Genomic DNA, 13,852 nt, shown 5'->3' with positions numbered 1-13,852 from the left:
TTTGAAATTTGACTGAGAAGCAGCAAACATTCTAAAGAATTTCTCATAAACATTGCTTTAAAAACTTCACTGGATTTATCAAGAACAGAATAATGACAACTCTTACAATACTACGGTCTAGTACTTGATTCTATTTGCCTATTTCTATAAAAAAGATGGGTCTTCACATTTTCCAGGACATAACAAAGTTCTTCCCTAAAGGCAATTCCAGTCCATGAATATCCATCATCATACTCTTCCTAGTATGTCCTTCATCCTCCAAATTGTATGTATACTTGTGTTCTGCTGTACTATACTTCACTTTCGAGGTATCTTCAATCGGCTGTCCATCGACGTAAATTTCAAATGCTCCATCTGTGCCATTTGTGCCTAAAACTATAACCTTCTCAATGAACCAGCCTTTATCCAATGCAAACTTGCCTTCTTGCACTTCTGACCACAGCTTCACTGTTCCATTACTTCTTGTTGCATGGAAATCGATATATGTTGAGTACCCGTTTCCTAATTTCATCTCTGGAAGTTCATCATCATCGAGGAAAATATTCCCTTTAGCTTCCACATCATTCGTCCCCGATGATGGGAAGGTCACTATGAGGGTAAAAGGCGTCATTCTTGCTTCTTTTGATATCATTCCACCGCGTTGCATCGCTATTATGGCGTTTTGGAACAAATGTACGTTCACCACATTTAGAGGGGCAGCTAGTGTGATGTATTGTATTTTTTTTGTGACAATCGCTTGTGTCATATCGAATAAATTATACCACGTGCCCGGAGCAAACAGAGCTTTCACCTCTGTTTTCCCCTGTTCCAACACCGGTGAGACCATGACACTGCTTCCTAGTAAAAATTGTGTGCTCACGTCGTAAAGCTCTGGTTGATTTGGGAAAGAGAAGAAGAGCGGACGAGCAATTGGGGCCCCGGTATTATGTGCCTCATAGTTCAAAGTGTAGAAATATGGAAGCAATTTATATCTCATTCCTAATGCATTTCGAGCTGATTCAGCCACGCTTTCCCATTGGTAAAGTTCTTGTCTAGGGGAGTAGTAGTTCGCGTGATCCCTTGAGAATGGATAAAACGCTCCAACTTCAATCCAACGGTTGCAAAGCTCTTCCGTAGGCGCTGGATAGAATCCACATATATCCGAACCAACCATAGGAACACCAAACAAGCCAAAATTCAGCATTGTAGATATTGAATATCTCAAATCATCCCAAGTTGCTTTGTTATCCCCTGTCCAGTGTGCAGCATAATGTCCCGAACCAACAAACGTGGAACGGGACAATATAAACGGACGTTTTCCCTCGAGTCCTTGGAGCGCCTTGTGAGTTGCAATCGATTGAGAAAACCCGTAAATGCTATGAGCATCATATTCCCTAACTCCGTTATAGTGAACCGCGCTAGTGGCTATCGTTTTGTAACCAACTGGTGCTTCTATTCCACTAGCATTAATCTTGTAAGGCGGATCATCCCATTTAGTACTCGTTATGTTTTTGCAATCAAGGCAACAAATCCAACCCGGACCGGTCCCATTAGGACAAATCCTGCCATCGGGAATCGTGCACAAACCCGAACAAAAGTTGGACACTTCATTCATATCAATCCAGAGTCCATCAACAGGCACAAGTTCATGAAATCTCTTAATTTCATCACCCCACCAATCAACCGTTTTTGGGTTGAGAAAATCCGGGAAATTGACAGCACCGGGCCATACTTGAGCTAAATAAGGCTTGCCTTCGTATTTGATGAAGACGTCGTTGGCTATACCTCTTTGGTAAACACCATAAGTGTTATTGACTCCGATTCCAGGATCAACGATAACAATGTACTTCATGCCTCGGGCATGAATTTTCTCCAAGAATGCTAGCAAATTCGGACGAGGATAGTTGACAGGGTTGAGGGTGAAATCTTTTTTACCATCCATGTGGTCATCATCGTTCCAGATCACATCAAGAGGGATGTTGGCTTTGTTGTAGTTCTCAACAACATCCTCTATTACTGATAAATTGTGGTAACCCCATCTGCATTGATGGAATCCTGTAGTAATCACAAAGTAGGAGAGTTTAATTAGGAGATGTATACAATGAGATATTAGCAATTTTGCAAACATTAATAGTGATTTACTTTCCAATTAGAAGCTAATCGTTTGTGTTATATGCTAGAAGAACATGCTGATTTTAGTGAGGGCGAGTTACTAATTTGAAAGGGATATCAAGTAGCCTGCTATAACCGGTTAAATTGCACAGAATAAAAAAGTGATCAAGTGCTATAGGACCAGCCAACGATCCATAAATGACACTATTTTTATTGAAACTAATGTGAGTTAGTATTTTGAGCCCAAAGAACTCATCACTCAATTGATTAATACCTACTACTTCTAACTGCTTAAACGTGGGTGTTGTACAGATACCTATATGTAATTTAAAGCCCTTAAGTGGAGTGATTATTGATTAAGCGAAGTATTTCATAGTGCATAATCATGATTCACCAATATGGCAAAGAAAGAAAAGAATAACGATGATATAGTTCATTACATTATGACTAAAAATGATGCTTTCAATCTTCTCCTAGTGTTATGTAAAAGACAAATTGCCTACTTTCCCTTTTCTTCTAAGAATATTCCGTCAGTCGTTATCACTTACGGGGTCATTTGATTTAGAAAGAAGTTAGGTAGGGATAGTAATCTATATATTTATTCCATGCTATATCAGGTATAATAATACATCATTGATGTATTAAATTATATTAGGATCAATTAAACTTGACTTATAATACAAATCAAACACTGCATAAAGTAATGCCATATTTTATACCAATTTTGATAGTGATATAAGGCCAGTAGACAAAACAGTGATTTTGTTTTGTTCGTATCACGGTTTCTCCTAACACAGAGAACAGCCAAAAACTTACTGAAAGCCTAGTCACGGGTTCTAATGAAGACAACCTAAAACTACACATTCTCCACTGCCTCTATCTCAAGCCAAAGATAAAGACAATTTCAAAATTTAAATATTATCAATTCTGAGTTAAGAATGTATATTTAATGCTATTTATAATATTTACTTTTGAACACATATATCGGACTCGACCCTAGAATGTGTGCTATGTCGAACCTGAGAATCTATGGCTGAATAGCAGTACATGTTGGACTGCATGGTTAATCAAGAATTGGGTCATTAAATTGCTCTAATATGTCCTAACAATTATACATATCTAGCAAATATTTTTGTCTAAGGTTATTGGTTTTGTTTATGGGGCAAAAAGTTTTATATAGTACTATAACCTATGAAAAACACTGTTTCATCAATTTATAACATGAAATTTGTAAAGACTATGCCAAAGGAGCTCCATACTTATAAGCTACAGACACCACAACTAAAAATCAAGAAGATACTATTTCGATTCATCTTTACTACTCTTAGGACGCATTTCAGGATGTGATAAGGACTAATTTAGTCAAATGCCTCATTTACTTAATGCTATCGAATATTTTTCTCAGCCGATATAACAAAATCTTAAACTATACTCCTTCTGTTCCAAATTGACGGTCACTTTAACTCAAAACAATCTTTCCAAAATAGTTATCAATTTAGGAATTCAACACTAAAGTTGGCAATTGTCTTTAATTATACTCTTATTAATTATACTCTTAATATTAAAGAAATACAAATAATTTTTTTTAATACTGCTCGATTTTCAAAAAGCATTTATTAAATAAGAATAACTCAATAAACTATACCGTATATTTATTATTTTACTAATGGACCTGAAAAAAGATTTAAATGATAGTTAAAACGTGACCGACCTACAATTGGGAGAGATGTGGTACCAACAAAAACTAAAAATGTCAAAGAGTATCACCATAAATACAAATGCATTAAAGGAAAAGAGAATTTTAAACTTACCAAAAGACCAGTAAGGCATTGGAGCAGGTCTACCAATGAAGGAAGTATATTGATCAACAACAGCAAGAGGTGTGGGACCAGAAAAGAAGTAAAAGTCCAAAACACCCCCAATAACTTTGTAAGTTAAAGAATCTCCCCTGTAAAACACATCCATCCCATTGCTATTAAGCAACAAAACTGCATGAGCATTTACTTCTCCATTCACATTTCTCAAATCCATATACATAGGATGGGACCCATACAAATCCACATTAAGATTAAGAGATGATACATCAGTTGTGTACAAAGTGTAAGGGTCATTTGGGTAAATTTTAATACCATGGGGCTGTGTATTTTCACCAAGGCCATATAAAGAAGCGTCTTTAGGCAATTTTGTGGATATTTCAAGATATTGGTCTTTAAATACCAAATTGCTATATGGGTCTGAATCATCAGAGATGGAATTGAAAAGGGTCTGTCCATTTGATTTTCTTTTCACAGAAAAACTGAAAGGGTCATTTTTATAACTGAATATTAACTCACTCCCTGAATATTCTGATTCTGCTGGTGGAAAAAGGCTCTTTCTTGATCTACCAACATTTTGTTTCAACGATTGGGGTGTACTTCTTTGTAATAAGTTGTAAGGCACCTCCCACCTCTGTTGCTCTGCGTCGGTTATGTGAATTCTCAAACGATCCTCTGTCTCATGCCTGAATAATAATAATAATAATAATAATAATCACAAAACTAACATAAAGATTCAAGAAACAAAAAAAAAAAAAAAAAAAGAATGATACTTATGTCAGGATAATAATCACAAAATTGACATAAAGATTCAATTCTTTTTTTTTCCTTTTTCAAGAATGATGTTCATGCAAGTCGAAGACATGATTTTTTTTAGAGTGAAAAAGGGAAAGACTTACTTAACATAGAGCTGCAAATTTGGAATATCTGGTCCATAAATATTGTTCTTCTCCTTGACTTGGAGGTGACCTATGAGGCCTCCATCTGGTGATTTTTGTATGGAGATCAACTTGTAACCTTGGCCAATCTTGGATGGAGTTGTGTAGATAAAATCAACACAAGCTATAAATAGAATCAAGATAATAAGCAAGAAAGTGAAGGGAGAAGGTGATGAGGAGGAAGAGAAAAACATGATTTTGTAGTGAAAGAATCAACTAAGTTGGCCTCAATGTGGCACTTGGCAAGAGTGAACGTTAGAGGTTTTTGTGTATGGATTTAACCAATATATAGGATACCATTTTTCTATACATTTTGTGTATTTTAATCTATTGTACTTTAGCAAATACTTGGTAGATTCGAACAAATGTCCCTTTTTAGCCCAATATTTAGATTTTATTCCTATTTCTAAAAGTTCTCCGAGTATAGCTTTTGAGAATAACAAATTAAAACAGATGCGTCTAATGCTACAAAATTTGAGATTGTGCTATGATGTCACTACTTAAAAATCACTATTAGGTTACTAATCCAATCTACATTTGGTAGATTCGCACAAATATCCCCTTTTAAGCCAAAATTCAAATTTTGTTCCTATTTTTAAAAGTTGCGCGAGTATAGCTTTTGAGAATAACAAATTAAAATAGATGTGTCTAATGCTACAAAATTTTAGACTGTGCTATGATGTCACTAAGAAGAAATCACTATTTCCCACAAAAAAATATTCAGTGGCTATTCCTACTGAATGCCGGTGGGCAGAGCTAAATAGTACTGTTTTCGCACGAAAAAATTAGGAAGTTTCCAGTGTTTCAATAAGAACCTGTTTCCCACCATGTGTTTTTCCAGTGGGCTAGTTTGGTAGAAATGAGGTGGAAAAATCATGTTTTATAACACAAATATCTCACTGAATTTCAGTGAGGAAAACCTCTATTTCTGATAATGTGTTTTCTCATTAGATTTTTAATTTGCTCAGAAGATATTTAGATCATGATCTCAAAGGTACAAAATCTACCATAGAAATAGAAAGAGATTATTTACTAAATAGTTATTCCAAATAAGAACAACGGACAAAAATTTCTTGTAGTACATAAATTTTTTACTCTGCTAGTATATAAGTTAAAACTAATTTGGCTATGTATTGGCTAAGGGGTCACAGAATACTTGTGATACAGATGAAGATTTATTCATCACATAATCATCACTTCCAAATTATCATGTGATTCTGATGTTCCTTTGGTCCCACCCATCTCTTTTGCTTTCCTTTGTTCCTAGTTGGCTTAAGTCATCACATACCTTCGAACTTATCCAGAAATTTCGGAGCGAGTCGACCGAAGCCCTCAATTTAGTGGCTTTCCTTACCCTCCTCATTTAGACCCTCCAACTAAGACTTGTACCATTTGAACCCTTAAAGACAACTTTTACTGTGCCATTGAGACACTCCTCTGTCAAACAATCAACAAAGATAAATGTGTGTATTGCACTCGTGGCAAAGTAGCCAATTAAAAAAATACATGTGGCATCTATTCCTAATAATCCAAAAAAATATAAAAACTTTTGCACAAAAAAGGAAAAAGAAAACTTCATAATCTGCATTCCCCTCCCCTCCCATGTCTTCGTGCAACTGCTCCGTCACCGTCGGCAGACGGCATTGCCTCCATCCCATATAAATCATCAAGATTTTTGCATTTTGGGGACAACAAGGATCTCATGAACAAAAACAACAACCAAGTTATTATCAAGAACAAGATATTCTGAGATTTTCATACAATTTTGGGGATTTTTCAAGAATTGAACCATCTAATAAAGGTAATGAATTTTGAACATCGGAAGTTATTTAATTTCACGAGGATGCCAAGGATTGATATAAGCCTTTTCTCTCTTTTCAGTTTATGGTGTAAACTGAAGATCCTTCGATTGTCCTGGGTTATGAATTGCTTGTTGATTAATTTTCATATATCCCCGTTAAATGGGAACAATTTTCTCATGAATTTAAAGGGGGGAAAAATCGTGTGATAGATGGGCGGTGTATGAAATTATTTGCGGTGGTTATCAAAATGGTGGAGGTATAGAAGGATCTTCTATGGTGATGAGTTCAGTAAGGTGGTAATGAGAACAATGGCTATGGTGGTGGTACCAGTAGCTACGGTGGCGGAGACAATGGTTGTGAACTAGTGGGTTCGGTCGGCATATTGATGGTAATGGCGCAGGGAGAAGATGAAAATTAAAAATAAAATTTTTCTTTGTTTTATTATTGAAACATGTTATCAGGCAGAGGCGTATACAGGATTTGAAGGCTCGGGGTGTCGCATTTCTTTGAATCCAAATAAAGCAAAATTTTGATTAGTTTGATCAACGTTAAGCTTCGAATCAAATTATTCGTCTTTTCAATTTATATTATACAAATCGGGATTGAACGGAAAAATATATAACTCTGACAACTCGGTATAATAGAAATTTTGTTCCGATGGGAGAGAGAAGAATTTTGTACTAGAAAACTTATGATAATTTAACTTTATATATTTTAGCAAATACTATATATATATAAAGTCAAGATTAATTAAACAAAGATAATAATACTAATAACTAAAAGCAAGTTAAGAGGAGGAACTAAGGAAAAGAAAAGAAAGGAAAGAGATTAAAAGCAAGCGTGTGTATTTGGTTTAGGTGCAGCAAGCTAAAAAGTAACAAAAGTGCCTTGAGTGAGGCGCGAACCCTCATCTCCTGGGAGGCAACTCCCGCTCCTTGCTACTGGCATTTTCTCATCACTTATTATTCAGGGTGCCAATATAATTATTGATATACTTTCATATGGATATAAACATATACACATAGCGGTTTCACCGAAGCTTGCGGGTGGCGTGGCACTCCCCGGGCCCTTAGTAGATCCGCCCCTGTTATCAAGGCCCCACATCAATAGTGTTATACTCCCTCCGTCCCATAATAAGTGTCATCTTAGCCAAAAACACGCATATTAAAAAATCAATGATGAAGTGTAAAGTTTACCAAACTACCCTTACGTAAAAGAATTTTTTTTTTCCTCTTGATAATTAGAGCATGTCAGCATGCACATGTAGTTCATCTTTTGACATTAGGAATCCAACCATCATCATTTAGAGTACTACTACTTCTTTTGCCTCTCACTATTCCATAGGCCAAAACTTTTATTTTCACGTGAAATCCAAAATTTGACATTGTGAATCCAACTTTTGGCCTTGAATAAAGAAACTTGCCATTTTTTGTCCAAGGGCAAAGATGGAAAAAATTAGTCAATATATGCATTGGTGTCCTAAGGTGACACTTATTATGAGATAAAAAAAATTGGCTAAGGTGACACTTACTATGAGACGGAGGAAATATATGAATTTCACCCTCTTAAAGGGTGTGTGGAACACGCACATGGACAAGTCAGCAATAGCAAAAGTTGTATTTCAGGGTTTAAATGGTACAAGTCTTGATTTGGGGGTTTCAACAAATTTTTGGATAAGTTCGAGGGTCTGTAGATGACTTAAGCATTCCAACTTCCATCACAGGCGACAGCAATAACTATTGAGAAAACTGTGTTTAGCTTTGTCACTTATTATATCACCCAATAGATCTTTGTAATCATATTACCTTACCCTATGAGTCTGTGACACAAAATTTCATCTTATAGTCTTTCACATTTTCGTGCTTTGTCACAACAAATCAAGAAAAGTATGCTGAAACAGGCAGTAAGCACATGTAGTTAACATTGGAATTAACAACTCCAGTATCCTTATTACGAAAGATTAATTTATTGTAATATATATAATAATAAATACTTTTTGGTGATTTAGTTCGTAGAGATTCAAGTATATTTTAGGGCTATTTTGCCATGTAATTTGGACTTCAAATTTAAAATTCTCATTTGAAGTTTGTGTTTGTTTATGACAGTGAACAATATTTCAACTTCAAATTGAAATTTTGTTTTCAAATGCCAAATTCACCTAAACGATAGAATTTCAATTTTTTATAGATTTAAAACTTGACTCATAAGTTTATATTTTTATCAAGAAAAGATCCAAAATATTAAAATTTACAAAAAAAAAAAAAAAGGGAGGGGGGGGGGGTGCTCATGCTCGTCATATAAACAGACTGTCCACATCATAGGGGAAGATTATATTAAAGAATAGCTAGTTATTATTATCGCTGATTGGGAAAAGGGCCAAACATACCCCTAAAATATGAGAAATGGAGCAAAATCGCCGTTATTTTAACTTTGGTCCCAAGTATACCCTTATCACTGATGGTTTGGTTCATATTTATCCCTCAACTATAGGAAATAGAACAAGTTTGCCCTCTGTTTGAATTTGATCACAAATTGTGTTTTTCATGGTGGAATAGCTCATATTTGCCCCTCAAAATTAATATAATCCATTTTATTTCGACAAACCCTTTTATTAATATACATAATAACTCCATGCAATTTCTTTGTTTACTTTTAATTATTTTTCACTGATTTAAGAATTTCAATTTGTATTTGTGTTCTTGAAGATTGTTTATTTGTCCCATGAAAATAATTGATTTAATTTAGAAGTGGTGTTCTATTTAATACTAGTTGTTAAATTTTAGGAGAGTGAAAATAAAAATAGAGGAAAGACATATCGGATATGATGAGCAATAAGATGTTTTCGGTTCTTTAACCAATTTGGATCTGTGTATTTTTATTTATTTTTTTGTTTAAATTTTTACAAGAAATTTTTGAGGTTAAGATATTGCCTTGCATAGTAGAGATATTGTCTTGCATAGTAGCAATCCATCTTGATATTAAAATGTGTTTTAAATGGATTAAATTAAAAAGTTGAAAGTGTTTTTTTTGGGGGGAAAATATGAGCTAGTCCGCTCATGATAAGGGCAATTTGGAATCCAATTCAAACGGATGACAAATTTGTTCTATTTCCCATAGTTGAGGGGCAAATTTGAACCAAATCCACACAGGGGCGGATTTAAAGGGGCAAAAAATTATAGTGTATATATAGGATATATTTTTTGTGTTTATGTACATATGTTAATTTTTTAACACCCTAAACGAATGCAAAAGGTTAGCTCAAGTGGTCCAGGGTGTTCAAAATTATCTCTAGTGTCCTAGGTTCGATTCCAATTGACAACATTATTTTTTATATTTAGTTTTTGTTGTTTTTCTCCAACCCCCTGAATAAAAATCCTGGATCCGCCACTGAATCCACAAGTGACAACGGTATGCTTGAGGGCAATTTTTGCTCTATATCCCATAGTTGAGTGGCATTTTTTGCCCTTTTCCCAATCAATGATAATAGTAACTAGATATTCTTTATAATCCTCTCACATGGTATGGAAAATCTTTTTATAAAGTTGACATTCCATCTTAATAATAAAAAAATAAAAAAATTAAATGAGTAAAAATAAGAAGTTGGAAGTCCGTTAATTTTGATGGGCAAATATGAGCTACTCTACTCGTGATAAGGGTATATTTGGGACAAAAGTCAAATAGAGGTCAAATGTGTTCTATTTTCAATAGTTGAGGCGCAAATTTGGATCAATCTACAAACGATAAGGGCATGTTTGGGGCAAAAGTTAAAATAAGGATAAATTTGCTCTATTTCTCACAGTTGAGGGGCATTTTTTGGACTTTTTTCCTTTTATAAAATTAAACCCCCATCTATTTTTGACCCAACTAATCTGTATCTACCATGCTTTCCCCGTTAATCAAGAATACTTTAAAACGTAAGAATAATTTTTGTTTTAATCCTAAAAATTATGTCACTGCTTGTAATGTCCAATATCTAATTACTGAGTATCCATATCGAAAGACATCTCACATTTGCATAAATTGAAATGCGAAAAACAAAGACGATTCAACGATAAAATTACACAAATTGAGATGCACTCAACAAGAAAATTACTAAATTTGTAAAATAAGAGTACTGAAACCAAATTCAACAACAAAACTAAAACACATAAGAATGATTTGGGATCAGCAAGTATGTTTGTTGGAATGGTTGGATATTCTTGATAGTTTTATAAATTTACGTGTGTAAGTTATGTCTCCTGTTTTTCAAACAAAAAATAAAATAAAATATGTTTTGAAAAATCATAACCAAACACATTTTTAATAAATTTTCAACCAAATTAGTTTTTTCAACTTTTCCGGAAATCTATGGCTAAACACTAGCTAAAGGAGTAGTTTCTTAGGCTGGCTTTCCTAGATAGAGAAGGGCAAAGCCACACGCATGACAAATTAAAAATTGAAAGCTTCAGTTGCTTTGCTTGTGGATTTTGCTGCCGAAAAGCATGCACAAACAAATCGTGGTCCATTTTCCTAAGAGTCGGAGACAGTGTTTTTGGTTTATTCCAAGTCTAATTTTATTTTTTGGGATCGAAACAATAAGGGGTTATAAGTGGAACAGTATTTTGATTTGACTTATCAATTGATTTACATATGAAAAAATTGATATAAAAGAAAGTATTTAAAAATTATGGATGGGAAATTTAAGCAAGACAATTGTAATGACTACATTGTGGATTTTGTGTTGACAGAGAAGAAATTGTTGGATATATACTATTAACCATGTATTTAGATATAATATTTATTATAGAATAATTGTTTATTCAATTTTAATAATGATTTAAATAGATCATGTACTCGTATGTGTGTCCTTTACTTATATAGTAAATGATTTAGTGTCTAGAGTTTAGCTTATACACGGAAGATTAAATCATTAGTTCTTAGAAGTATAAAGTTTATGTTCACAATTTAAGATGGAAATTGGATAAAGCCATCCGTATGATTGTAGCACAAGATTAAATATAATTTATCTTCATTATGGGAATGGTATAGTCCGCCTTCTTGTGCTAGTACATTTTATAGTTATTGAACGGACCAAGTAGAGATAAGTGTTTTGGTACTGAATATATAAAATAACTTATCTAGTTTATTAAATGTACTTATACTCTTAATCTTGACATAATTATTACGATCAATGTGATTTGTTCATTATTTTGATCTACTAAAAGGTACGACTCTATTGTGAGTCAGTGTATCTGATAGGTTGGATGGCAACGAACAACATTTGAGAAATAATAATTAGTTGATAGAATCCATGTCTCGACTTTAAGATTGATGATACCCCTTTATGGATGCTTATAAGTTTTTATGTGAAAATGAAAACCCTGCAGGTGGATTTTGTATCCGTCACATGAAATAAGTTAAGCGGAAGTATAAAGGATTTAATTATTCAATGAATTAAATTGTCAGTAATTTAATTTAACTGATTGGTATCTGCAATGGAGGAATGCAATTACAAGTTTTTAGTGGAATAACTCGTAATTTATTATGGTAGATTAATTCAGATATTTCGAATTAATTTCGTAATAGAAAGTCTCGTTGATTAAATTTTGTGGTCCCTACTGTGCCCGAATAATAAGGAATTAAATGGAATCTGATTTCTTAGTGGAAAAGAAAGACCTAGCAGGTTTGGGAAAATAGTTTAAACCCTAAAACATGTGGTTATATAAAGGATCTTATTCCATAAGGAGGTAAGAATAATATAAGTTTCTTCAGCTTTTCTATAGAAATTCGCCTACACGAACTTCGCAAATTCCTGTATTATTCGGATTACACATCAGAAGACCGTGGAACAAGAGGATGAACGCATGGACGGCTTTTGCTCATGGTTGAAGGCTAGATTCGTGGTCGTATTCACACTTCAATAGATAAGTATCAATTGTATGTTTGATTAAAATCTTGATTATGCGTTGTTTATATTACATGCAAGTTCGATCCTGACTATTTGCTTCCGCTGTTTATGTCTGTATTCCATCAGAAATGATCTTCGATTTATAAAAGTCCAAAACTTTTTCTCAAGAAATGATTAGTCACATGGAAGAGACCTTTTCCACCAATGAAACCTTTTCTACCAAAATGAATTATTTGAACTATGACAGGAAATCAAGACAAACCCTAACAATTTTGAAAATTCCATTGTGATTTAACATTTTTATCTCTTTATCCATTCTGTCTTTCTATTCATGAAAGTTTGATAAATCTGAATTGTTTCCTATCCAGTCTGCAGTGATGACGCAAAGCCTTGGTCATGTATATTATCAATAGTCTGCATAAAGTTTTTCGAACAAACAACTTGTTGTTGGTTGTACTAGGCGAATTTGCCTAAAAGCTGAAATGCAGAAGCAATTTTTTGAACGGCTCAATTAATTAGTGGACATGGTGCTCTATGCACCTTGGTTTGTTGGCTCATAAGTGGACTCGTGATCATAAAGTGTCTATGAATCATCCTGACCATTATAAAACATATTTAAATCTAAAATAGACATTCTCTTTTCAAGAGCTATCGGATGACTATCATGACACCATTTTAAAGCCAAAAAGTACATTAAAAAACAAGAAATAAAATTGATTTGGCTAACAGCTCATGGTGATTACTTCTCTTATAGATTGCTTAATTGATCAAATATTGCAATGGTCCACGTATATTGATAACTCAGAGGACCATACAAGGACAACAAAAGGTGGAGTTGGCCCAAGGCTACTATAACGTTATCAAGGCATGACTGAAAGGGTTAGAAATAATAACGGAATTAGAACTTTCATTAAGGGTATCATCTAATGTTAAATCGAGAAGACATGCTTAATCACGTTTTTTATATATGTGAGCAAAATACATGTTTTGTGTACTTATGATTTAATGTACGCATTGGATGCAATATAAATTTTCAAACGTGAAATTGTCACATATGTTTTTTCCAGTTGATCAGTTTACTTAAGGAAATTTTCAACGAGACTACTTGAGCAAATCTTGATGATGTTTTGCGTGCAATCATTAATAGCACTTTCGTTCAGCAAATTCCATTATCCCACAAAATTGTGCAACTAATTATTTGTTCGAGTATTAATAGGATTAAAAAAACTGCAGGAATGAAAGCTCTAATAATTAAATTAAAGACTACTCACACGGGAAAGAGCAGTTCCACTCATACCTCTTTTAACATTCAAACTTAGC

At 33.9% G+C, this 13,852-nt stretch overlaps 1 protein-coding gene across 1 annotated transcript; it reads right to left on the bottom strand.

The window, feature by feature from the left end:
• Positions 1–56: 56 nt before the first annotated feature.
• LOC132059899 (alpha-xylosidase 1-like) lies at positions 57–5,194 on the bottom strand. The gene is made up of 3 exons (XM_059452745.1): positions 4,805–5,194; positions 3,903–4,591; positions 57–2,034 (listed from the first exon to the last, which is right to left on the bottom strand). The coding sequence occupies exons 1-3, from the start codon at positions 5,035–5,037 to the stop codon at positions 164–166; spliced, it is 2,793 nt and encodes a 930-aa protein (XP_059308728.1). The 5' UTR covers positions 5,038–5,194; the 3' UTR covers positions 57–163.
• Between the last annotated feature and the right edge of the window lie 8,658 nt (positions 5,195–13,852).

Source organism: Lycium ferocissimum, chromosome 6, assembly GCF_029784015.1.
Source record: "Lycium ferocissimum isolate CSIRO_LF1 chromosome 6, AGI_CSIRO_Lferr_CH_V1, whole genome shotgun sequence".
Lineage (NCBI taxonomy): Eukaryota > Viridiplantae > Streptophyta > Magnoliopsida > Solanales > Solanaceae > Lycium > Lycium ferocissimum.
Note: the sequence above shows the minus strand (reverse complement) of the source record. Positions and strands in the feature narration are given on the sequence as shown.

Excerpts from the sequence above, each read along its gene's own strand:
- LOC132059899 (XM_059452745.1), bottom strand. The coding sequence starts at position 5,037 with ATGTTTTTCTCTTCCTCCTCATCACCTTCTCCCTTCACTTTCTTGCTT. Across the intron at positions 4,592-4,804 it reads AATTTGCAGCTCTATGTTAA|GCATGAGACAGAGGATCGTT; the intron begins GTAAGTCTTTCC and ends ATTATTATTCAG. Across the intron at positions 2,035-3,902 it reads AATGCCTTACTGGTCTTTTG|GATTCCATCAATGCAGATGG; the intron begins GTAAGTTTAAAA and ends TGATTACTACAG.